The following is a 27232-nucleotide window of genomic DNA, read 5'->3' as shown; positions in this document are numbered from 1 at the left end:
GGGAAGCTCGTAAATTCAAAAATGGACGAACATTGAACCGACCTCGATATCGTTCTAATTTTATTTCTTTGTCTATTTTTTTCTCACAAGATGTGAGGGGAATCCCTTGCTGATTTTAAATTGGGAGCTGACTGGGGTGCCTTCGAGAAAACGAAAGTGATGAAAAAACCAAAGGAAAAACCGAAGCAGATTTGCGCTGCAGCTGATTTATTAGGGTATTTGTCTAGCCACGGTCCCATTTTTTCCACATTCACCGGGGTCACATGGCTCACTCGGGATGACCATCTTGGAGCTATTTGTTTTCTGAGGGGTTCGCGTACACCTTGCCGCGGCATGAGACCCTCCACAAATTGAGCACTCATGTTTGTATTTACATAGTCCGTAAAATTTGCAATGTCCCTCATTGAAAAGTCAACATGAGCCTGGTCTACGAACAGCCGCGGAACTTGGGTTGGTGCCAGATCCAGGAGTTGTCCCGAGAAAGGACTGTGTGGTCCTCTGTGCCATCATCAGGAGTAGCCATGAGTCTGTAGCCTTAACTCTCCATCCCAATTGCGGGTTAACGGCCAGGTGGCGGAAATCCTCTTCGTATTTCCACCAAGCCGACCCCCCGTATGCCTTGCACGTGCTGTAAATGCAGTCTAAATAAATAAACAACTCAGAACATCTCTCTGGGTGTTTTTCACCCATAACGCATCCCAAAACTGCGAAGGTTTGCAACCAATTATTAATGGTTTTGGCTACTTTGGGTTTCCTTTCATAAACCTTGTCTCCAACTCGCCGCTCTTTGTCGATCGAATGCTGCTCAGGAGACACTAGGGACCATATATCAATGAGCTTGTTTGCCCAAATTTGTTCCTTTGTGCTGATATCCAAATGCATTCCTTTGTGCTGATGTCCAAATGCGATCCTAATGGAGGAACTCCACAAAAAAGGCCATCTTTGTAAATTTCTGGGCGAGGAGGGGGAGGAGGCCTGGACACTCCCAAGGCTTGTAGCATTTTCGGATTAACAAATATATTATTAGTACCTACATTTAGGCTATTAGCTGTCAGTCAATCTCGTGTTAGCCCTATCACTACACCGAGCCCCAACATAAGGGTACTCACCAGTTTGTGGACCCGACTTTGGATGACTTTGCTCCTGCAGTGCGTCATTTGTAGCACTTCGGTGTTCCACACGTCGCATTGACCTATAGCGTGAGGATTCTTCCCTATGTGGTTCGTCCGATGAGTCATCTTACGTAGATGAGGAGCGCCACCGTGATGCCCTAGAATGCCGACTACGACGACTAGATCTAGATCTATGAGATCATCGTTTACTCCAGCATCTCTCGCGATGCCTGTCCCTTCTCCTAGAATACTCTTCTGAGGAGGATGAAGAAATTCTGCGCGCCGAGTGGCTACCCGTGCTCTGTTCATTAATTCGAGCCGGGGTACCAGCACCCTGTGTAGGGAGACTAACACCGGTTCCCAACAGCGATAATAAAGCCGGGGTGTTCTGGTGTTCTCCTGTAGCTAATTGTGATATTGCTTTCTGTCCCCCAGTCATTTGAGGTTCAGGTATATTAAATATGACCAGATATGAAGGGATTGGTGACTCCCCCCTTTCTCCTAGTTGGCTAATGACAGTCTGTTGAAAAGGTACTGCAACCCCCCTGGAAGATAGCAAATGCTGTTGTGCTTTTGCACACACCTCCAACCCTCTTCCTATATTGCCATTGATATCCCCCATTTGTTGTGGAACTGAGGGGATAATCCCTATTAGAGTCGATTCCACTAGTTCTGCTGTTCCTGCTTCTTGAGAAGAAGAGGGTGAACCATGTGCCCGCCCATCTCATATGCACCTCTCTGCCCTGGCCCTTGTATATGTTCGGGTATGTGTGGTTGCTTACCCGCGCACTTGGCGGCTAACACAGGGGAATGTGCAAAATTGCAAAGCCCCAGTCCCGGCGGATTGCTTCCCTCTCCGTGAGACTGCACGTCCCTCGCGGCCGGGTTAATATGGTGGGCGGCTGTAGTTTGTCTCGGAGCGCTCGTAGTTGATCTGCGCATGTTCCCCTTTGAACTAAATGGTGGGCTCAGACGTGCCGGAGCCCAGGTTACTCTGCGAGTTCGCCGGCCATCCGATGCCGTTGTTTGAGCTTCAGTAGGGAAGGAGCCACTCCCAGCTAAAAGCACTGACAGCCAAGCGCCACCTTCCTTGCTGATTCTGTCTCTCACTGCATCCTGGAGTGGGTCTATGGCGCCGGCTGCCCAATAGGTCCGTGTAACTGAAGAGACCGGATGTTCCGCCGGTCACCTGGTCTGCATCATCATGGGGCGGGGACAGCCCCTCTCCCTGGAGGCGTGATCAAGCCTCTGCCAATGTCACTGCATGGGAGACCCTAATAACCTGCAAATGGGGGCCAAGCAGTCAGGGGACAGCAGCCACTCAAGCCGCAGTGTCCCTCAAACTTTGTACTCCTTGTGAGATTACCCCATGCCTCAGGACCTTTGCGATAGGAGGGTTTGAGAAAACTCTCCCAGAACATTGACAGTGTTCCCCTGCCTCTGCTGGATTGGAGTTGTGTCTCTCTTGCCTGTACTCCTTGGTTGTCCAACGAACTGTGACTCCTGCTGCCACCGTTTTCAGATAGGAATTTTTTTTAGTAATTCCGCAACAAGAGCCTTCTGGTACTGTCCCATTTTAGTACACCTGTCTGCCTTGGGAATAAGAGATAGAAAGTTCTCCTTGTAGCGTGGGTCTAGAAGTGTCACCAACCAGTAATGACTGTCACCCAAAATTTTGAGAACACGCAGATCATGGGAAAGGCAGCATAATATAAACTCAGCCATGCGTGCCAGACTGCTAACAGACAAGACTTCCATGTCCTCACCAAGAGGATGACTGACCGTGCTCTTCTCCTCCTCCTCCCTGTCCTCAGGCCATACACGCTGAACAGATGGTATGACAGTTGCAGTACCGTCTATACCACATGAAACTAGCTCCTGTTCTTCCTTCTCCTCTTCCTCATTGTAACCCAATCCATGTTGGGATGAGATGAGGCAAGAATGTGTGTAGTCACCCTGTATGGTTCCTTGCTCCATCTCATCGTGCTCCGCCTGCAATGCATCCTCTTTGATTGTGAGTAGAGAGCATTTCAGAACGCAGAGAAGCAGGATGGTGATGCAAATTATGGTGTCATCACCGCTCAACATCTTGGTAGAGTTCTCAAAGTTTTGGGGGATGGTACATATGTCTGACATCCATGTCCACTCCTGAGGTCTTATGTGTGGAGTCTGTACTTAATACCAATGGCCTTGTTGATGCTGGTAGTCAACAACTGCCCTCTTATGCTCACAAATCCTTCCCAACATCTGCAGTGTAGAGTTCCAAGGCGTGGGCACATCACACACCAGTCTGTGAGCCGGAAGCTGCAAACGCTGCTGAAGCACGGCAAGTGCGGTGGAAGCTGTAGCTGACTTTCTAAAATGGCCACACAGGTGGCATACTTTGACAAGCAGATCCGGCAGCTTCAGGTAGGTTTTGAGAAACCGCTGAACCATGACATGGGCAAGGCATGGTACATGTGTGAGCTTGCCTCACCTCAGAGCCACCATCAGGTTCCGGCCATTGTTCCACACGACTATGCCTGGCTGTAGGTTCAGCGGTGTCAGCCACAGATCTGCCTGCTCTTTCAGAGCTGTCCACAACTCTTCAGCATTGTGCGGTTTGTCACCTAAGCATATTAGCCAAGTGGCAACAGGCTGTGCTGGATCTGAGACAGTGCTGCAGTACTTCCAGCTTGTGACTGATTTGGTCATTTTTTACAGATGGAGGCTGAAGAGGAGGAGGAGGTGCAGGAGCTGTACACTGTGGGGCAACCCTGATTGATGTAGGGCCATCAATCCTTGGCATTGTGAGGATTTGTTCCATCCCAAGGACTGACTGGGTCCCGGTTTCCACTATGTTAACCCAGTGTGCCATCAGCGAGATGTACCATCCCTGCCCACAACCTCTTGCCCATGTGTCCGTGGTTAGGTGTACTTTCCCAGTAACTACATTGCTTATGGCACTTCTAATGTGGGACACGTGCTTGTGTAATGCGGGGACGGCACACCGGGAGAAAAAGTGGCGGCTGGGGACTGAGTACTGAGGGACGGCCGCTGCCATCAGGTTGCGGAAAGCTTCCATGTCCACGAGCCTAAAAGGCAACATTTTGAGAGCATGCTTCGCGAAATGTGGGAATTTAGTAGTGTGACCTGTGGGGTGTTGGCTGCTTATTTGCACTTGCATTCCAAGGACTGAGGTATGAACAACTGAACGCTGTGCTGGGACAAGGACATGGACGTGCTTGCTGATGGTGCTAGTTGAGTGTGTGCAACGACAGGTGCAGGGCAGGAGGCATCTTCGCATGCACCATGGACAGGGGATTGGCTTGCACTCACAATAGCGGAAGAAGCAGTGGTGTCATCCGCAGACACTGTTCCTAGACCCTGGGGTTCGGCCCACTTGCTGGTGGTGGTCAGGCTGATAATTTTGCTACCCCTGCTGATGCTAGCCTGGCAGGTGGTGCAAATGGCCTTTTTGGGGTTATCGGCAGAGTCTTTAAAAGAAAAATGGACTCGGGAAGATCTAACAGTTGGACTGTCAACTTCCGTCCTGTTAGTGTTACGGGGAACAGTTGCAAGCCTTCTGTCTGTGGCCAACACTGCTTCTTCCTGCCTGTTGGGGTGCTATGCCTCCCTTCCCCTGTGTGCTGCTGTCCTCACTCTGCATGTCCTCCTGCCAGGTTGGGTAAGTTACTGTATCATCCACCACCTCGTCTTCCACTTCAGTACCCTGGTTCTCCTCCTGACTTTCTGGCAATTGTGTCTCATTATCGTCCACCTCTTGTGACACTTTTCTACTGTCACCTTCATGTGACCATGGCTGTTCAATTATTTGCGCATCGCTACATGTGATCTCCTCTTGCTCTGCTTCAAGTGGACCGGGCGAGCGGCCCAAATCTGTAAATGGATAAGTGAACAGCTCTTCGGAGTGTCCAAGTGTTGGATCATTTGCCTCTGGGCACTCGGCATGGTGAGAAGAAGGAGGATCAGGGTGAGGACTATGCGGTCCAGACTCACGGCTACCGAGACTTGATCATGTGGAACACAGGGTGGTGGTGGTGGCAAAGTGACTGGAAGCATTATCTGCTATCCAACCAACAACCTTTTGACACTGCTCTGGCTTCAATAGTGGTGTGCTGTAGTCCTATAGTAATTGGGACAGGAAGGTTGGGAGAGAAGGTGTGGGTGTTTGTTGTGGCACAATTTCAGCTTGCCCACAGCCTCGTCCTCGGCCTATGCATGTACCATAACGATCACGTCCAGTTCCCCTTGCCAAGCGCAATGCCCATTTTAAATTGAGGAAAATTTTTTCCACTTTAACTACAAATTGATGAATTTGGAGCAAACTTATATGTGATACATGTGACGGAGAAACCACAGTTTGTTTGTTTTTTTTAAATTAGTTTTTATTGAAAATATTATAAAGCAACATTAGCACAAATGTGCAACACAGGTCAAAGTAATATAAATGCAGAATTATACAGACATTGCATTGTAAACAAAGAGCTCTGGCTTCAACCCTCTCCTCCCCAGTGCTCACCTCCAACCTTTATTTGACTGGTCAACTGAGATTCGCTGACTTCTGTAAGGTGTTACTTTTGTGGGCTAGCTTTTTTTCTAAATAAACGTGGTATTAACTGCTTGAGCTATGGCCTCTTTCTTAGGAATAACATCTGTTTTCCAATGTTTAGCTAATAGGAGTCTCATCGTTAACACAATAAGAGCTGTTACCACTCTAAATCACATTGGAGAATGCATGTAGGTTTAAGAGGAGGAGCGCCACCTCGGGAGTCGGCTGGACGATCTGTTCCTCTGCAAGTGAAATAAGTCTAAAGGAATGGTCCCACAAAGAAGTCATAAGTGGACAATCCCAAAATATATGATATAAGGACCCCATCTGATTACAGTTTCGCCAACATAGGTGTGAGGCTTTGGGAAACATGGAATGGAGCTTTACGGGAGTAAAATACCAGAGGAGTATTAGCTTCAAGTGTGATTCAAAGTGGGCCGCACAACCAAACGTCTGCCCTGCCAATGTAATTGCTCTTAACCAGTTTTGCTCAGGTATGGCTTTATCAAGGTCTATTTCCCAGCATATGAAGGGCATAGATTTTACAAATCTGCTCTTATGTCCCAAGGAATCATAAAGGGGTTTCAAGCCCATATCTAGGGATGAGGAAGATGAGAGGGTCTTAATAACATCACTATTGACCCTATATGGGAAGTTTAGAAGTTTCTTTAAAATGTATTGTGCCCGGAGATATGAGAAATGGTCTTTAAAAGTCAAGCCAAACCTATCTTGCAATTGGGCAAAGGGTAAAATAGTACGATCTTCAACTATATCATTTAATGCAGTGATCCCACCTATCTTCCAATGGTACAGGTCAAGGTCCTCTGATATAATACCTCCAGAAGTTCTAAAGGTGCTTCCAAAGGCAACGCAGGGATGTGTGTCTGGGAGGATGAGTGAACCTGAAGCCAATTTGACAGAGAATGCCTAGTCAATGGGATGAGAGCCCCCAGGTTCCGTAGGTTAACCAGAGCTGCCCATAGCACCACCCTGAGATCGTGTGAGGCTCCAAAATGTGCCTCTCTTTGGGACCACCTACTTGGGGGGTCGCGATTCCACCAGTTCTTCAACCGGCTGAGTTGAGTTGCTATATAGTAATCGTTCACATTAGGGAATCCCACCTCCCCACTGGCTTCGCACATTGCAACAAATGTCTCAACAACCGAGGTCACTTCCCCCCCAGATGAAGGCATTTAGGAGCTTATGACAGCATTGAAAAAACACCTTCGGAGGTGATATCAGCACTGTGCAAAATAAATATAACATTTTGCGCAGTACTAACATCTGGGTTCCTCCTAATGCAGGACAATGCCAGAGCTCATGTGGCTGGAATGTGTCAGCAGTTCCTGCAAGATGAAGGCATTGAAGCTATGGACTGGCCCGCCTGTTCCCCAGACCTGAATCCAATTGAACACATCTGGGACATCATGTCTCGCACCATCCACCAACGTCACGTTGCACTACAGACTGTCCAGGAGTTGGCAGATGCTTTAGTCCAGGCTTGGGAGGAGATCCCTCAGGAGACCGCCGCCTCATCAGGATGATGCCCAGGCACCAGGCATTGTAGGAAGGTCATACAGGCACATGGAGGCAACACACACACAACTGAACATCATTTACTTGTCTTGAGGCATTTCCGCTGAAGTTGGATCAGCCTGTAATTTGATTTTCCACTTTGATTTTGAGTATCATTCCAAATCCAGACCTCCATGGGATATTCATTGTGATTGACATTGATTAGTTTTGAAATATTTAATTCAGTGATTTGTTGAATGTGGTATTTTAGTGTTCCCTTTATTTTTTTGAGCAGTGTATATTGTGGTATACCTACACTAACTAAGAAACAAGCAAATTTTTTCCTAGCTCAGCAGCATCTCTCTCTACTCTGCCTGATTCCAGAGTAGACTGAGACGAGCACGGTGGTGACAGGTCTGATATAGACCTGATGACGCTCTGCGGCCAGCCAATTACTGTAATGCCACAACCGACATGGCTGTGGCATTACAGTGTGTGTCAGACAATTTCTGCATGCTCATTGGCTCTCTAGAGAGAGCCAAACATGCAGGGAGGGGACCTGAGCTCCCGCTGAGCAACCCCGGAAATACTCGGCGAGCTCTGAGCATCTTGAGCAATGAGATGCTCGGGTGAGTACCGAGTAGTGGTGAGCATGCTCGCTCACCACTATTCCCTGCCTGATGGGGTACTGTGGGCCATTGTGTGGATTAATTTATTTTCAGCTTCTGTGGTGGAAATTTGGAAACTTGCTCTTTCTGCAAATTTTAACTAGACTACCTGTAGCAAGGCTTTCTTGGATTGCCAGCTCAATCCAAGATCATACTGCAAGCTTTTCATCAGCGGCATTTGAAAATACGCAGACATTTTGGAGCTGTGGGCATACTCTGCCCCATGTTCTTTGGGTGAAATTTGTAAGCTGCTTCTGAGGGGATGCTCTGCCCTTGGTCTGTGGGTAAAATTTGTAAGCAGCTAATGTAGGGGTACTGTGGCCCATGATCTTTGGGTGAAATTTTTAACTGGACTAGAAGTAGCAAGCCTCAGTCTCTGTGAAGGCACTGTTAAAATTGTTATGTTATTCATTTCCTATTTATCAAATAATTGCTAAGGTGACAGAACCCTTTTAAATCATCTCCTTACTCACTTTTTTTTTGCAGGAAAATTGTCCTGCTCTTACCCCATTTATCTTCCCTTTGCACCCTACTAGCCCTCACTATGACCATTTTACAGCCATTTTAAAGCACCAAAGTTGGGGTACCCATTGACTTCTATTAGGTTCTGGTCCGGGGTCAAGTTCAAATTAAACTTTTTACTGTATGTTCGGTGAACCCAAACATCCACGGGTTCGCTCTTCTCTAGTTTCTGCAGCTCAATCCACTCATCTTCTAGTATTAACTGGTTTCAAGGGCACCACTTTACACAAAGATATCACTAATGACTTGAACATTACTTCAACACAATATCTCTATCACTTTTTTCAAACTGCAGTTACCTAAATCTCAAATTAGGAGAGCAAGGACTGATCTTAGTGGTTAGAAAAAGTATTCAGAATATTTAAACCATAACATTATCTCTTTAAATTGAAAATGGTTTTTTGTGAGAACACGTCGCTAATTAACTCCTTAAAGATGCAGTCAGTTTTGATGTTCGTGACCAAGCTCAATTTACTTCTGAAAGTATTCAAAATCACTGTCGGGAAGTTTAAGGGGAAAATAAGAAATGACAAAAATATTTTTTTTCCACTAAAATTTTGGTTTAGCCCCCAATTTTTCATTTTCATAAAATGTAATAAGAGAGACCCAACAATTTAAGCAATTTCTTTTAAATGCAGCAATATCCCATATATGGACAAAAATTACAGTTTGGACCTATGTGGGTTTCATAAAGGAAGGAGCGCTATTTAATTTCTGAAGTGCAAAATAGCTGTAATAGATTGCGGACGACATGTCACATTTGCAGAGCTCCGAAGGTGCAAGAATAGCAGAAAACGTCCATAAGTGACCCCATATTCTAAACTACACACAGTCAGGGAATTCATAAAGAGTTATGGTGAAATGATTCATCAGTATGTGGCCCTGTAATTACTAATGACTGCCCATTAACAAGATATCATGAGATATATAGTTAGCAAAGATAATGCAAAAAGTACAAATTGCCAGTTATCAAGTAAGATATTAGCAGAAAAATATGAAGTTTTAATAATTTGATTTGTCATCTATTTTTTTCTACATTGCAGGTCTCTGGGGCTTGGTTAATAATGCAGGGAGTGCAAATGCTAATGTTCCCATTGAATGGCAAAAAAAGGAAGATTTCCTCAAGATCCTGAATGTGAATTTGATTGGAATGGTGGATGTAACTGTACATCTACTGCATCTTGTAAGAAAAGCCCAAGGACGTATAGTTAACGTATCTAGTTGCCTGGGTAAAGTGGCTTCTCCTTGCACTGCTGGATACTCCATGTCAAAGTATGGTGTAGAGGCTTTCTCTGATTGTTTAAGGTAGGTTTTTTTGTATAGTTGTGTAAAAATCACCTAACATTGGTGAAAATGGTGAACATGAATTATAGTAAAGATTAGGGTTGTGCGAAACGGATCGGTCATTTTCATAAGTCGCCGACTTTTGGCAAAGTCGGGTTTCATGAAACCCGACCCGATCCCAGCGTGGGATCGGCCATGCGGTACACGATCTTCGCGCCAAAGTCGCGTTTCATATGACGCTTAAAGCGCCATTTCTCAGCCAATGAAGGTGCACGCAGAGTGTGGGCAGCGTGATGACATAGGTCCTGGTCCCCACCATCTTAGAGAAGGGCATGGCAGTGATTGGCTAGCTTTCTGCGGCGTCACAGGGGCTATAAAGGGGCGTTCCCGCCGACCGCCATCTTACTGCTGCTGATCTGAGCATAGGGAGAGGTTGCTGCCGCTTCATCAGAAGCAGGGATAGCGTTAGGCAGGGTATATTAACCCCCAAATCGCTTGTGCTGTAGCGATTTCCACTGTCCAACACCACCTTTTGTTTGCAGGGACAGTGGAGGCAAGATTTCTGTGCAACAGCTCTGTAGCTTATAAGGCTCCCTGATCGCTGCGTTGCTGTGTGTACGCCGCTGTGCAAACCAACTGCTTTTTTAAAAGCACAAATCCTGTTGCTCCTTCCTTTCTGCACAGCTATCTTGTTTGTTTGTCCTCATTTTTTGTGTGCAGCAGTCCTTTTTATTGCTGCCTGCAATACTTTTCAGAGATTATTGTAGGGAGATAGTAATTGTAGTACGGTCCCTTTTTTTTTTTAATATCTTCCAGCCACTTTCAGCCCCTGAAATTGTGTAGTGTAAAACAGTGGGCCTGTATTTTTCTGCACTGTCCCACACCTAAGAAGGGAGATTTATATTGCCAATCAGTGCATCTGTGCCAGTGCTGTCTGTGGTATCTGTCATTCATTTTGTGCCACAGAAACTATACTGTGATATAGTGGGCCTGATTTATTCACTTGTCTCCCATATAAAAAAAAATAAAAAATAAATAAAGGGAGAATAATCTTGGCAAATCTGTGCCAGTGCTGTCTGTGGTATCTGTCATTCATTTTGTGCCACAGGAAACATACTGTGATATAGTGGGCCTGATTTATTCACTTGTCTCCCATACAAAAAAAAAAATTAAACAAAGGGAGAATAATCTTGGCAAATCTGTGCCAGTGCTGTCTGTGGTATCTGTCATTCATTTTTTGCCACAGAAAATATACTGTGATATAGTGGGCCTGATTTATTCACTTGTCTCCCATATAAAAAAAAAAAAATTAAATAAGGGGAGAATAATCTTGGCAAATCTGTGCCAGTGCTGCCTGTGGTATCTGTCATTCATTTTTTGCCACAGAAAATATACTGTGATATAGTGGGCCTGATTTATTCACTTGTCTCCCATATAAAAAAAAAAAAAATTAAATAAGGGGAGAATAATCTTGGCAAATCTGTGCCAGTGCTGCCTGTGGTATCTGTCATTCATTTTTTGCCACAGAAAATATACTGTGATATAGTGGGCCTGATTTATTCACTTGTCTCCCATATAAAAAAAAAATGTAAATAAAGGGAGAATAATCTTGGCAAATCTGTGCCAGTGCTGTCTGTGGTATCTGTCATTCATTTTGTGCCACAGGAAATATACTGTGATATAGTGGGCCTGATTTATTCACTTGTCTCCCATATAAAAAAAAAATGTAAATAAAGGGAGAATAATCTTGGCAAATCTGTGCCAGTGCTGTCTGTTGTATCTGTCATTAATTTTTTGCCACAGAAAATATACTGTGATATAGTGGGCCTGATTAAATCCTGCATTCTCCCACACATAAAGAGGGACATTTCTATTGACAGTGTGTGCATCTGCGTGCGTCAGTCCTGTTAGTGGCATATCTGCCAGCCTCTTTCTGCCAATCAAACTGTGTAGTGTAATCCAGTGGCCCTGATTGTTCCCTGCATTCTCCCACACATAAAGAGTGAGATTTCTATTGCCAGTGTGTGCATCTGCGTGCGTCAGTCCTGTTCGTGGCATATCTGCCAGCCTCTTTCTGCCAATCAAACTGTGTAGTGTAATACAGTGGGCCTCATTTTTTCCAGAATTCGCCCACACATAAAAAAGGGAGATTTTAATTCACAACAAGTTTACGTACACCTTCTACCTGCTTGTACAGGACCACATAACGGTTGTTAGTTTGGTTTAATTTTTCCAAGAATGAGGAAGTCTGGTGGAAGAGGTCGTGGCCGTGGGCGGTCATTGCCAGCTGGTAATGATGGTGGTGGTGGTGGAGCATCTGGTGGTAGTGGGAAAAGCAAAATTGCACCTAAGTCTCAAGATGTTGAGCCAGCGTCATCGTCTGGCTACAAAAGGCCTCGAAGGCTCCCTTTTCTGGGAGTAGGAAAACCGCTTTTGAAGCCGGAGCAGCAGGAACAAGTTTTGGCTTTCATTGCTGACTCTGCCTCTAGCTCTTTCGCCTCCTCCTCGGAAAGTGCCAAATGTAAGAGCAGTGCATCATCAGTGGATGTTCCCGGTCAGGGACAAGTCGCTTCCTTGTGTTCTTCACCTAGAACAACAGAGAAGGATGCGTCAGGCGACACAACAGGTTACTCCATGGAGCTATTTACACATACCGTTCCTGGGTTAGAAAGGGAAATTGTTAACAGGCCATGCCCATTACAAGATGAATCGGACATGGAGTGCACAGATGCACAGCCACAGCCAGATTATTATGCTGTTCCTTTGACTCAGATCAGAATATTGCCCTCGCAGTGTACTGATCCAGAATCTGACCCTGATGACACTATTAAGCCCCGTCACGAACGCTATAGCACCGGCTTACACGGTGACCCAGAGGAAGGTGCCCAGGACATAGAAGAGGAGGTCATAGATGACACAGTTGTTGACCCCGATTGGCAGCCATTGGGGGAACAGGGTGCAGGCGGCAGTAGCTCTGAAGCGGAGGAGGAGGAGCCGCAGCAGGCATCAACATCGCAACAGGTTCCATCTGGCAGGCCCGTATCTGGTCAAAAACGTGTGGCAAAACTAAAACCAGTTGTAGGACAGCGTGGCCATCCGGTTAAAGTATCTCAGTGTGCAATGCCTGAAAAGGTATCCGATAGTAGGAAGAGTGCAGTCTGGTATTTTTTTAACCAAGATCCAAATGATCAGTGCAAAGTCATCTGTAAGAAATGCTCAAGGACCTTCAGTAGAGGTCAGAATGTTAAAAATCTAAATACAAGCTGCATGCGTAGACATTTAACCACCATGCACTTGCAAGCCTGGACTAACTACCAAACGTCCCTTAACGTTGTAGCACCCTCTCCCAATGAAGCTAGTCAGCAACGCTACATCCCTTCCCTCACTGTAAGCCCACCGTTTACCACACCACCTGCAGTAAATGTGGCGGTTTCATCGCAAGGCCAAAGCCATCAGGGAATCACCAGGTTCGTGGTAGGAAACACTGTATGTAGGGCAACAGCAAGAATACCATCACCAACACTGTCTCAGTCTGCCATGTCCACTGGCACCCCCGCTAGTTCCACCCTATGCAGCACTCCAGTCCAGCTCACCCTACATGAGACTCTCGTTAGGAAAAGGAAGTACTCATCCTCGCATCCGCATACACAGGGTTTGAACGCCCACATTGCTAGACAAATCTCGTTAGAGATGATGCCCTACCAGGGGCCAGGGGCGTTACGTCTCCATCACGGCACACTGGGTTAATGTGGTGGATGCAGGGTCCACAGGGGACAGCAATATTGGGACAGTTCTTCCTAGCCCACGGTCTAGGAAACAGTTGGCTGTATGTTATGATCTGGTGACCTTGGAGCCGCATGAAACTTTCTCTGGAGACGGTGGAACCTGTACTGACCGCAATCCTGAACTAACACCGCAACTAGAATTAGCCGTGGGGTGTGCCTAACACTCCCTAGACACCTCGACACAGCTGGAGGACAAAATACCCCTATAGATGGAAATTGGAATGCTATCTTGCCTCAGAGCAGACCCCCAAAGGATAGGCAGCCCCCCACAAATAATGACTGTGAGTAGGAGAAGAATAGACACACGCAGGTAGAAAACAGGATTTAGCAGAAGAGGTCACTCTAGCTAAATAGGAAAGGATAGGACAGATAACTAGGCGGTCAGTATTAAAACCCTTCCAAAAATATCCACAGCAGATAATACAAAAAGTTCCACAATCTAACTAAAGACATGGAATGTATATCTGCCACTCCAGAGAATCCAGCAAGACTGAGAAAATACTAACACAATCTAAGCTGGACAAGAAAACACAAAGAATAGCACTGAATTGTAAAGCACACAACATGTGTGCCACAGGGAAAAAGAACCAGACACTTATCTTTGCTGATTTGGCAGAAAGGCAGGAGGAACCAGGCAGAGGTCCTACACCTCCCAACAACAATTGCCAACTGGCAAGGACTAATGAATCCTGCACGCCTAAATACCCCAGTCAGATCTGCAATCAGCAGATACACCTGACCAGGACTGCAACTCAGGGGCAACTGCATTACCACCTACAACCACCAGAGGGAGCCCAAAAGCAGAATTCACAACAGCTGTAGGCGTTCATCCCCCCTCCTCGTCCTCCAGCAGAAGCGAGAGCTCGTCCACAGACCGCAGTCGCACGACCACTCCATCCGCAGCTGCCACTGTTGCACACGAGGTGTCCCATTATGGAACAGCTAGTGGCAAGCGTCAGCAGGCAGTATTGGCAATGAAGTGTTTGGGCGACAACAGACACACCGCGGAAGTTCTGTCAGAGTTCTTGCGGCAAGAAACTCAGTCATGGCTGGGCACTGAACATCTTGAGGCAGGCAAGGTAGTGAGTGATAAAGGAAGGAACTTTATGGCTGCCATAGCCCTTTCACAAGTGAAACACATTCCTTGCCTGGCTCACACCTTAAACCTGGTGGTGCAGTGCTTTCTGAAAAGTTTTCCGGGGTTACCCGACCTGCTCCTGAAAGTGCGTCGACTTTGCTCGCACATCCGCCGTTCGCCCGTACACTCCAGCCGTATGCAGAACCATCAGCGGTCTTTGCAACTTCCCCAGCATCGCCTAATCATCGACGTTGCAACAAGGTGGAACTTCACACTGCACATGCTTGAGAGACTGTGCGAACAGAGGCGTGCTGTTATGTATTTGTGGGAGGATACACATACACGGGTAGGCAGTTGGATGGCAGACATGGAGTTGTCAGGTGTGCAGTGGTCGAAGCTACAAGACCTGTGTCAAGTCCTTCAATGTTTTGAGGAATGCACATGGCTGGTTAGTGCAGACAACGCCATAATAAGCATGAGCATCCCCCTAATGCGTCTGCTGATGCAAAGTTTGACGCACATAAAGGAGCAGGCGTCTGCAGCCGAGGACGAGGGAAGCCTAGATGACAGTCAGCCATTGTCTGCTCAGGGAAGTCAACAGGACGAGGTGGCGGGCGAAGAGGAGGAGGACGAGGAGGATGATGGGGATAAGTATTTTTTGGATGAGGAAGCTTCTCAGGGGGCAACAGAAACTGCTGGCATTGCAAGGCCGGGTTCTGTTTTTTTGAGGGAGACAAGTGACGTTGATTTGCCCGAAATGGCTCCTCAACCCAGCACATGCACAGATTTGACAACTGGCACATTGGCACACATGGCGTATTATGCCTTGCGTATCCTCAAAAGGGACCCACGCATTATAAAAATGATGACCGATGACGATTACTGGTTGGCCTGCCTCCTTGATCCTCGCTATAAAGGCAAATTGCAAAATATCATGCCACATGAGAACCTCGAACAAATATTGGCAACCAAACAAGTTACTCTTGTAGACCGTTTGATTCAGGCATTCCCAGCACACAGCGCCGGTGATGGTTCTCACACGAGCTGCAGGGGGCAACAGGGCAGAGGTGTTAGAGGTTCACAAATCAGAAGTGGCGTTGGACAGAGGGGTTTTCTGACCAGGTTGTGGAGTGATTTCGCAATGACCGTAGACACGACAGGCACTGCAGCATCAATTCAAAGTGACAGGAGACAACATTTGTCTAGTATGGTTACTAACTATTTTTCCTCCATTATCGATGTTCTCCCTCAACCGTCATTCCCCTTTGATTACTGGGCATCCAAAATAGACACCTGGCCTGAATTGGCCGAATATGCATTGCAGGAGCATGCTTGCCCAGCAGCTAGTGTGCTATCAGAAAGAGTATTCAGTGCTGCTGGTTCAATACTGACCGAAAAAAGGACTCGTCTGGTGACCCAAAATGTTGATGATCTAACCTTCATTAAAATGAACCACTCATGGATTTCTAATTATTTTGCCCCACCTTTCCCGGCTGACACCTAGCTTTCCTGAAAAAAGGTCTTGCTTTGGGACTGGTGTTACTGATTGTTCCAATCTCTAAATTTGCAGCTTGCATATGACATGTTTACACCTCCCTAAATGGCCTAACTCCCCCCACGGGGCCGTGGTCTCGCCACTTGGCGCAAGCACCCGTCAGAGTGCCGTTTGTCTGAAGAGGTGGGTGTGCCCACTTTTGGTCGACGGCACTGCCACTGGGTCCCTCATAGTACAATGAAGTGTCTCTGGCGGCGGTGGCGCGCACCCAACATCAGACACACCGTTGTAACATGAGGGGTCCTGGTCCTGTACCGCCGGCCACGAGAGAGTGCCCCCCCAGCTCAAACAGTGCTCTACCACTTGCAAAATTATCTCTCGCTGCTCCACCACTGTTTAGTCTATGCGCTGAAATCCTTCAATGCCTGACACTGACAATAACAATTTGTTGACATGTATGATGCTATTTAAAATAGGCAGGGGCCCTGTCCAACTTTTACAACAGTAAATACTTTTCGCCAAATTACAATGTCTGAAAGTCAGCATAGGAGCCTAAACCTGTACCGAAGTATGCCCCCCTGTTTTTTTTGGGGGGGGCGAGACATTGACATCTATTTAGTTTTTTGGAGTACTTACTGTCTGCGGTCCCTCCTTCGAATTGTCCTCCTGAGAGCACAGCAATGCTGCCTGTGTACCCCTGCCACATAATGGAAGCTGCATAGAGCCTATTTTGTTATTTTAGGCCTTCTACGTCTGTCTGCGCTCCCTCCTTCGAATTGTCCTCCTGAGAGCACACCAATGCTGCCTGTAAACCCCTGCCACATAATGGAAGCTGCATAGAGCCTATTTTGTTATTTTAGGCCTTCTACGTCTGGCTGCGGTCCCTCCTTCGAATTGTCCTCCTGAGAGCACAGCAATGCTGCCTGTGTACCCCTGCCACATAATGGAAGCTGCATAGAGCCTATTTTGTTATTTTAGGCCTTCTACGTCTGGCTGCGGTCCCTCCTTTGAATTGTCCTCCTGAGAGCACACCAATGCTGCCTGTGTACCCCTGCCACATAATGGAAGCTGCATAGAGCCTATTTTGTTATTTTAGGCCTTCTACGTCTGGCTGCGGTCCCTCCTTCGAATTGTCCTCCTGAGAGCACAGCAATGCTGCCTGTGTACCCCTGCCACATAATGGAAGCTGCATAGAGCCTATTTTGTTATTTTAGGCCTTCTACGTCTGGCTGCGGTCCCTCCTTCGAATTGTCCTCCTGAGAGCACACCAATGCTGCCTGTGTACCTCTGGCACATAATAGAAGCTGCATGGAGCCTATTTTGTTATTTTAGGCCTACTGTTGTGAACTCTGTTTTTGGGCTCCCTCTTGTGGTCACAAGTGGTACTGTGTGAGTGTTGTCTTTGGGCTCCCTCTGGTGGCTCTTTGTGTCATTCTGCAGGTCTGAGGTTGATCAGCTGTCTCGTTATCTGTTAGCTGGTTCCTATTTAGTTCAGCTGGACTCTCAGTGGTTGCCTGCTGTCGTTGTATTCAGTGCTATTCTGATTGCTCCTGTCTACATCCGTTATCAGTCTCTCCAAGAGAAGCTAAGTTTTGTTTGCTTATTTTTGCTCATCTGTGTTCAAGATGTGTCCTAGTATATGATGTGTTTTGGTCCAGCTTGCTAATATGTGATTTCCCTGCTTGCTGGTGCTCTGGGGTGCTGAGTTGCTCCCCCCACATCGTTAGTTGGTGTGGGGGTTCTCGCATTCTCTGCGTGGATATTTTTGCATAGGGTTTTTTACTGACCGCACAGATCCCTTGCTATTTTCTGCTATCTAGCGTTAGCGGGCCTCATTTGCTTAACCTGTTTCATCTCTGCGTTTGTCTTTTCCTCTTAACTCACCGTTATTATTTGTGGGGGGCTTCTATATCTTTGGGGTATTTCTCTGAGTCAAGTGAGGTCTTACTTTCTCTTTAGGGGTAGTCAGTTTCTCAGGCCGTGAAGAGACGTCTAGGATTTCAGGAAACGTTCCACGGCTACCTTTAGTGTGTTTGGTTAGAATCAGGTTTGCGGTCAGTCCAGTTACCACATCCCCAGAGCTTGTCCTATTATCTCTGACTTAGCTGGTTAGATTTGTGATCCTAAGCCACTGGGATCATAACAGTACAGCAGGCCTGAAAAGTGTTTAATGCATCACAGAAGTGGGATAAGAGAAGTCCTAAGTACAAATTTTTTTTTTCCTCTCCCTTTGCTGCAGTCTGTCCAGCTTCTCTCATCCCCTTAATCTCTGGGTGGCTTTGAGTTCAGCTGCAGACATGGATATTCAGAGTCTGATTTCTAGTGTGGATCATCTTGCTGCAAGGGTGCAAAGCATTCAGGATTTTGTTGTTCACAGTCCTATGTCTGAGCCAAAAGTACCTATTCCTGAGTTGTTTTCTGGAGATAGATCTAGGTTTCTGAATTTTAAGAATAATTGTAAATTATTTATTTCTTTGAGACCTCGTTCCTCTGGTGATTCCGCTCAACAAGTTAGAATTGTTATCTCCCTGTTACGTGGCGACCCTCAAGATTGGGCCTTCTCCCTGGCGCCGGGAGATCCTGCATTGCTGAATGTGGATGCGTTTTTTCTGGCGCTTGGATTGCTTTATGAGGAACCTAATCTTGAGAACCAGGCAGAAAGGGCCTTGCTGGCTCTCTCTCAGGGCCAGGATGAAGCTGAGGTGTATTGTCAAAAATTTCGGAAATGGTCGGTGCTTAATCAATGGAATGAGTGTGCCCTGGCTGCAAATTTCAGAGAAGGTCTTTCTCAAGCCATTAAGAATGTTATGGTGGGGTTCCCCACGCCTACAAGTCTGAATGACTCAATGGCTTTGGCCATTCAGATTGATCGGCGTTTGCGGGAGCGCAAGTCTGCGCACCATCTGGCGGTGTTTTCTGAACAGAGACCTGAGTCTATGCAATGTGACCGAATTCTGACCAGAATTGAGCGGCAAAATCATAGACATCAAAATGGGTTGTGCTTTTTACTGTGGTGATTCAACTCATGTTATCTCAGCATGCTCTAAGCGCGTAAAAATAAATTGCTAAATCTGTCACCGTTGGTACTATACAGCCTAAATTCATTTTGTCTGTTACTTTAATTTGTTCTTTGTCATCCTACTCGGTTATGGCTTTTGTGGATTCAGGTGCTGCCCTGAACCTGATGGATTTGTCGTTTGCCAGGCACTGTGGTTTTGTCCTGGAGCCTTTGGAATTCCCTATTCCACTGAGGGGTATTGATGCTACACCATTGGCTGAGAATAAGCCTCAGTATTGGACTCAAGTGACCATGTGCATGACTCCTGTACATCAGGAGGTGATTCGCTTTCTTGTGCTGCATAATCTGCATGATGTGGTCGTTTTGGGTCTGCCATGGCTGCAGGCCCATAATCCAGTTCTGGATTGGAAAGCTATGTCTGTTTCAAGTTGGGGTTGCCAGGGGATTCATGGCGATGCTCCTTTGGTGTCAATTGCTTCTTCCACTCCTTCTGAGGTCCCTGAGTTTTTGTCGGACTACCAGGATGTATTTGATGAGCCCAGATCCGGTGCCCTGCCTCCTCACAGGGATTGTGATTGTGCTATAAATTTGATTCCTGGTAGTAAGTTCCCTAAGGGACGACTTTTTAATTTGTCTGTACCAGAACATGCCGCAATGCGGAGTTATATAAAGGAGTCTTTAGAGAAGGGACATATTCGCCCGTCCTCCTCCCCTCTTGGTGCAGGATTCTTTTTTGTGGCCAAGAAGGATGGTTCTCTGAGACCTTGTATAGATTATCGTCTTCTAAATAAAATCACGGTCCAATTTCAGTATCCTTTGCCATTATTATCTGATCTGTTTGCTCGGATTAAGGGGTCCAGTTGGTTCACCAAGATAGATCTTCGTGGTGCGTATAACCTTGTGCGTATTAAGCAGGGGGATGAATGGAAAACAGCATTTAATACGCCCGAAGGCCATTTTGAGTACTTGGTGATGCCTTTTGGACTCTCTAATGCTCCTTCTGTGTTTCAGTCCTTCATGCATGACATCTTCCGAGAATATCTGGATAAATTTATGATTGTGTATCTGGATGACATTTTGGTCTTTTCTGAGGACTGGGAGTCCCATGTGAAGCAGGTCAGGATGGTATTTCAGGTCCTGCGTGCTAATGCCTTATTTGTGAAGGACTCAAAATGTCTCTTCGGAGTACAGAAGGTTTCCTTTTTGGGTTTTATTTTTTCTCCTTCTACTATTGAGATGGACCCAGTCAAGGTCCAGGCTATTCATGACTGGACTCAGCCTACATCTGTTAAGAGTCTTCAGAAGTTCTTGGGTTTTGCTAATTTTTACCGTCGCTTCATTGCTAATTTTTCTGGCGTGGTTAAACCCTTGACGGATTTGACCAAGAAGGGTTCTGATGTGACTAATTGGTCTCCTGCGGCCGTGGAAGCCTTTTGGGAGCTGAAGCGCCGGTTTTCTTCAGCTCCAGTTTTGTGTCAGCCTGATGTCTCTCTTCCTTTTCAGGTCGAGGTTGATGCTTCTGAGATTGGAGCAGGGGCTGTTTTGTCGCAGAGAAGCTCTGATTGCTCTGTGATGAAGCCTTGTGCTTTCTTTTCAAGAAAGTTTTCGCCTGCCGAGCGGAATTATGATGTTGGTAATCGGGAGTTGTTGGCTATGAAGTGGGCATTTGAGGAGTGGCGACATTGGCTCGAGGGAGATAAGCATCGTGTGGTGGTCTTGACTGATCACAAAAATCTGATTTATCTCGAGTCTGCCAAGCGGCTGAATCCTAGACAGGCTCGTTGGTCGTTGTTTTTCTCCCGTTTCGATTTTGTGGTCTCGTACCTGCCTGGTTCGAAGAACGTGAAGGCTGATGCTCTTTCTAGGAGTTTTGTGCCTGACTCTCCGGGAGTTTCAGAGCCGGTTGGTATCCTCAGAGAGGGAGTGATATTGTCTGCCATTTCCCCAGATTTGCGACGAGTGCTGCAGAAATTTCAGGCGGATAGACCTGACCGTTGCCCACCAGAGAGACTGTTTGTCCCAGATAGATGGACCAGCAGAGTTATTTCCGAGGTTCATTCTTCGGTGTTGGCAGGCCATCCTGGGATTTTTGGTACCAGGGATTTGGTGGCTAGGTCCTTCTGGTGGCCTTCCTTGTCGCGGGATGTGCGTTCCTTTGTGCAGTCCTGTGGGATTTGTGCTCGGGCTAAGCCTTGCTGTTCTCGTGCCAGCGGTTTGCTTTTGCCTTTGCCTGTCCCGAAGAGGCCTTGGACGCACATTTCCATGGATTTTATTTCGGATCTTCCAGTCTCTCAGAGAATGTCTGTCATCTGGGTGGTGTGTGATCGTTTTTCCAAAATTGTCCATTTGGTGCCCTTGCCTAAGTTGCCTTCCTCCTCCGATTTGGTTCCTCTATTTTTTCAGAATGTGGTTCGCTTGCACGGCATCCCTGAAAATATTGTGTCTGACAGAGGATCCCAGTTTGTGTCCAGATTTTGGCGGATCTTTTGTGCTAAGATGGGCATTGATTTGTCTTTTTCGTCGGCCTTCCATCCTCAGACGAATGGCCAAACCGAGCGAACTAATCAGACCTTGGAAACTTATTTAAGATGTTTTGTTTCTGCTGATCAGGATGATTGGGTGACTTTTTTGCCATTGGCCGAGTTTGCCCTTAATAATCGGGCTAGTTCTGCTACTTTGGTTTTGCCTTTTTTCTGCAATTCTGGTTTTCATCCTCGTTTTTCCTCAGGTCAGGTTGAGCCTTCTGACTGTCCTGGGGTGGATTCTGTGGTGGATAGGTTGCAGCAAATTTGGAACCATGTGGTGGACAATTTGAAGTTGTCACAGGAGAAGGCTCAGCGCTTTGCCAACCGCCGTCGCGGTGTGGGTCCCCGACTTCGTGTTGGGGATTTGGTATGGCTGTCTTCTCGGTATGTTCCTATGAAGGTTTCCTCTCCTAAATTCAAGCCTTGCTTCATCGGTCCTTATAAGATTTTGGAAATCCTTAACCCGGTGTCATTTCGTTTGGACCTCCCAGCGTCGTTTGCCATTCATAACGTGTTCCATAGGTCTTTGTTGCGGAGGTATGTGGTGCCTGTGGTTCCTTCTGTTGAGCCCCCTGCCCCGGTGCTGGTTGAAGGCGAATTGGAGTACGTGGTAGAGAAGATCTTGGATTCTCGTATTTCGAGACGGAGGCTTCAGTATTTGGTTAAGTGGAAGGGCTATGGTCAGGAGGATAATTCCTGGGTTGTCGCCTCTGATGTTCATGCGGCCGATTTGGTTCATGCCTTCCATGTGGCTCATCCTGATTGCCCTGGGGGTTTTGATGAGGGTTCGGTGACCCCTCCTCAAGGGGGGGTACTGTTGTGAACTCTGTTTTTGGGCTCCCTCTTGTGGTCACAAGTGGTACTGTGTGAGTGTTGTCTTTGGGCTCCCTCTGGTGGCTCTTTGTGTCATTCTGCAGGTCTGAGGTTGATCAGCTGTCTCGTTATCTGTTAGCTGGTTCCTATTTAGTTCAGCTGGACTCTCAGTGGTTGCCTGCTGTCGTTGTATTCAGTGCTATTCTGATTGCTCCTGTCTACATCCGTTATCAGTCTCTCCAAGAGAAGCTAAGTTTTGTTTGCTTATTTTTGCTCATCTGTGTTCAAGATGTGTCCTAGTATATGATGTGTTTTGGTCCAGCTTGCTAATATGTGATTTCCCTGCTTGCTGGTGCTCTGGGGTGCTGAGTTGCTCCCCCCACATCGTTAGTTGGTGTGGGGGTTCTCGCATTCTCTGCGTGGATATTTTTGCATAGGGTTTTTTACTGACCGCACAGATCCCTTGCTATTTTCTGCTATCTAGCGTTAGCGGGCCTCATTTGCTTAACCTGTTTCATCTCTGCGTTTGTCTTTTCCTCTTAACTCACCGTTATTATTTGTGGGGGGCTTCTATATCTTTGGGGTATTTCTCTGAGGCAAGTGAGGTCTTACTTTCTCTTTAGGGGTAGTCAGTTTCTCAGGCCGTGAAGAGACGTCTAGGATTTCAGGAAACGTTCCACGGCTACCTTTAGTGTGTTTGGTTAGAATCAGGTTTGCGGTCAGTCCAGTTACCACATCCCCAGAGCTTGTCCTATTATCTCTGACTTAGCTGGTTAGATTTGTGATCCTAAGCCACTGGGATCATAACAGCCTACTAAGTCTGTCTGCGGTCCCTCCTTCGAATTGTCCTCCGCTGAGCACGGCAATGCTGCCTGTGTGCCCCTGCCAAATAATGGAAGCTGCATAGAGCCTATTTTTTATTTTTAGGCCTCCTGTGTCTGTCTGCGGTCCCTCCTTCGAATTGTCCTCCGCTGAGCACACCAATGCTGCCTGTGTACCCTGCCACATAATGAAAGCTGCATAGAGCCTATTTTGTTATTTTAGGCCTACTAAGTCTGTCTGCGGTCCCTCCTTCAAATTGTCCTACGCTGACCACACCAATGCTGCCCGTGTACCCATGCAAACTTTTTTAAACCTGCAGCTAGCCAACTTTGTGCTGTAAGGCCTACTAGCAGTGTCTGTCCGTGCCACGCAATACAGCTGTCCTCTTAAAAAAAAAGGAGCTGCAAGTGTTAGGTTTTCAGCCTGGCGGAATTTTCAAACTGCATTGGGGCCACAAGTTTGGTTGGGGTCTACAAACTGTGGCTGCAGCTCCAAGGTGCTCTCCATGTTGCCTTTCTTTAGATTCAATCTTCATGCTCTCATTAAGTAGTTGTTTATATAACACTGCATTAGGCCTACTAGTTTGGTTGGGGCCTAGTAACGGTGTCTGCCGCTCCTGGGTTTCCTCCTGTTTGGTTTTCCTGAGCTTCAACCTTCAGGCTCTCATTAAGTAGTTGTTTATATAACACTGCATTAGGCCTACTAGTTAGGTTGGGGCCTAGTAACGGTGTCTGCCGCTCCTGGGTTTACTCCTGTTTGGTTTTCCTGAGCTTCAATCTGCAGGCTTTCATCCTACATTTTAAATATTAAACTGCATTTGGGCTACTAGTTTGTTTGGGGCCTACTAACGGTGTCTGCCGCTCCTTGGTGTTCTCCAGGTTTACTTGCCTGAAGTTCAATCTTCAGGCTCTCATTAAGTAGTTGTTGGTAATATAACAGTGCAGTTGGCCTACTATTTTGGTTGGGGCCTACTAACGGTGCCTGCCGCTCCCTGGTGTTGTCCTCCACTGCACAAAGCTGAGCTTCAATCTTCAGGCTCTCATTAAGTAGTTGTTGTTAGTATGTGTGGTTGGGGCCTAGTAACGGTGTCTGCCGCTCCCTGGTGTTGTCCACCACTGTGCAAAGCTGAGCTTCAATCTTCAGGCTCTCATTAAGTAGTTGTTGTTAATATGTGTGGTTGGGGCCTACTAACGGTGTCTGCCGCTCCCTGGTGTTGTCCACCACTGTGCAAAGCTGAGTTTCAATCTTCAGGCTCTCATTAAGTAGTTGTTGTTAATATGTGTGGTTGGGGCCTACTGACGGTGTCTGCCGCTCCAAGGTGTTCTCCAGGTTTACTTGCCTGAGCTTCAATCTTCAGGCTCTCACTAAGTAGTTGTTGGGAATATAACAGTGCAGTTGGCCTACTATTTTGGTTGGGGCCTACTAACGGTGTCTGCCCCTCCCTGGTGTTGTCCTCCACTGTACAAAGCTGAGCTTCAATCTTCAGGCTCTCATTAAGTAGTTGTTATTAATATGTGTGGTTGGGGCCTACTAACGGTGTCTGCCACTCCCTGGTGTTGTCCTCCACTATGCAAAGCTGAGCTTCAATCATCAGGCTCTCATTAAGTAGTTGTTGTTAATATGTGTGGTTGGGGCCTACTAATGGTGTCTGCCGCTCCAAGGTGTTCTCCAGGTTTACTTGCCTGAGCTTCAATCTTCAGGCTCTCATTAAGTAGTTGTTGGGAATATAACAGTGCAGTTGGCCTACTATTTTGGTTGGGGCCTACTAACGGTGTCTGCCGCTCCCTGGTGTTGTCCTCTGTACAAAGCTGAGCTTCAATCTTCAGGCTCTCATTAAGTAGTTGTTGTTAATATGTGTGGTTGGGGCCTACTAACAGTGTCTGCCGCTCCATGGTGTTGTCCTCCACTGTGCAAAGCTGAGCTTCAACCTTCAGGCTCTCATTAAGTAGTTGTTGTTAATATGTGTGGTTGGGGCCTACTAACGGTGTCTGCCGCTCCCTGGTGTTGTCCACTACTGTGCAAAGCTGAGCTTCAATCTTCAGGCTCTCATTAAGTAGTTGTTGTTAATATGTGTGGTTGGGGCCTACTGACGGTGTCTGCCGCTCCAAGGTGTTCTCCATGTTTACTTGCCTGAGCTTCAATCTTCAGGCTCTCATTAAGTAGTTGTTGGGAATATAACAGTGCAGTTGGCCTACTATTTTGGTTGGGGCCTACTAACGGTGTCTGCCGCTCCCTAGTTTTGTCCTCCACTGTACAAAGCTGAGCTTCAATCTTCAGGCTCTCATTAAGTAGTTGTTGTTAATATGTGTGGCTGGGGCCTACTAACGGTGTCTGTTATGGACTGGTAATTTAGGAGCGACATACGACTAGCTCTGAGCAGGTGGTAACTATACAGACCGCAGTTCCTGATCTTAACACAACACTAGCAGTAGCCGTGGGATGTTCCTGTCACTTCCTGGACACCTCGTCACAGCCGGAGAACTAGCTACCCCTAAAGGTAGAAATAGGAAAGCTATCTTGCCTCAGAGAAAATCCCCAAAGGATAGGACAGCCCCCCACAAATAATGACTGTGAGAGGAGAAGGAAATGACATACATAGTATGAAACAAGATTTAGCAAAGGAGGCCACTTCTAGCTAGATAGATAGTACAGGAAAGAACACTGTGTGGCCAGTAATAAAAACTAGAAAAAGTCCACCGCAGAGATATGCAAAAATCTGCAGCACAGAGCTTCCAGCTTAGCTGAATAGATCCATACTGATAAGCTGGACAAATGAGCAAAACATAAAATGTGCTGCACAATAAAGTCCACAACAAGTGGACTTCAAAAGGACAAGCAAGGACTTATCTTTGCTGAAAGGGTCAGAATGTCAGGAAAATCCAAAAGAGCAGTGACTCCAAGCAGGAACAATTGACAACTGGCATTGATTGAGGGATAAGGCCAGGCTAAAATAGCCGAGCCAGAAAGACGATCAGTGGAAGCAGCTGCTGATGCTAAATCCAAGAAGCAGCTATACTACTCAAAACCACAGGAGGGAGCCCAAGAGCAGAATTCACAAAAGTGCTACTTACAACCACCGGAGGGAGCCCAAGAGCGGAATTCACAACAGTACCCCCCCTTGAGGAGGGGTCACCGAACCCTCACCAGAGCCCCCAAGCCGATCAGGACGAGCCAAGTGAAAAGCACGAACCAAATCGGCAGCATGGACATCGGAGGCAACCACCCAAGAATTATCCTCCTGGCCATAACCCTTCCACTTGACAAGATACTGAAGCCTCCGCCTCGAAAAAACGAGAATCCAAAATTTTCTCAACCACATATTCCAACTCCCCCTCAACCAACACTGGGGCAGGAGGATCAACAGAGGGAACAACGGGTACCACATATCTCCGCAACAAAGATCTATGGAAAACATTGTGGATGGCAAAAGAGGCTGGAAGGGCCAAACGAAAAGACACTGGATTGATAATCTCAGAAGTCTTATAAGGACCAATAAACCGAGGCTTGAACTTAGGGGAAGAGACCTTCATAGGAACATGACGAGAAGATAACCAGACTAAATCCCCCACACGAAGCCGAGGACCAACACACCGACGGCAGTTAGCAAAACGCTGAGCCTTTTCTTGAGACAACGTCAAATTGTCTACCACATGAGTCCAAATCTGCTGTAACCTGTCCATCACAGAATCTACACCAGGACAATCAGAAGGCTCAACCTGCCCTGAAGAAAAACGAGGATGGAAACCAAAATTACAAAAAAAAGGCGAAACCAAAGTAGCCGAACTGGCCCGATTATTAAGGGCAAACTCGGCCAACGGCAAGAAAGCCACCCAATCATCCTGATCAGCAGACACAAAGCATCTCAAATAGGTTTCCAAGGTTTGATTAGTTCGCTCAGTTTGGCCATTTGTCTGAGGATGGAACGCCGAAGAAAAAGACAAATTAATGCCCATCCTAGCACAAAAGGCCCGCCAAAACCTGGAAACAAACTGGGAACCTCTGTCAGACACAATATTTTCCGGAATGCCATGCAAACGAACCA

General features: G+C 46.8%; 1 protein-coding gene across 2 annotated transcripts in view; it reads left to right on the top strand.

Annotated features, from left to right (window-relative positions):
• LOC143816811 (17-beta-hydroxysteroid dehydrogenase type 6-like) overlaps positions 1–27232 on the top strand; it is a 418991-nt gene that overhangs the window by 75564 nt on the left and 316195 nt on the right. For both annotated transcript variants that reach the window (XM_077297671.1, XM_077297672.1), the window contains one exon: positions 9413–9674. In XM_077297671.1, coding sequence (XP_077153786.1) covers positions 9413–9674 — 262 coding nt within the window. The remainder of the gene's footprint in view (positions 1–9412; positions 9675–27232) is intronic.

The sequence above is a fragment of the Ranitomeya variabilis genome, chromosome 3, assembly GCF_051348905.1.
Source record: "Ranitomeya variabilis isolate aRanVar5 chromosome 3, aRanVar5.hap1, whole genome shotgun sequence".
In the NCBI taxonomy this organism is placed as follows: domain Eukaryota; kingdom Metazoa; phylum Chordata; class Amphibia; order Anura; family Dendrobatidae; genus Ranitomeya; species Ranitomeya variabilis.
This window is presented reverse-complemented; position numbering and strand designations above follow the sequence as displayed.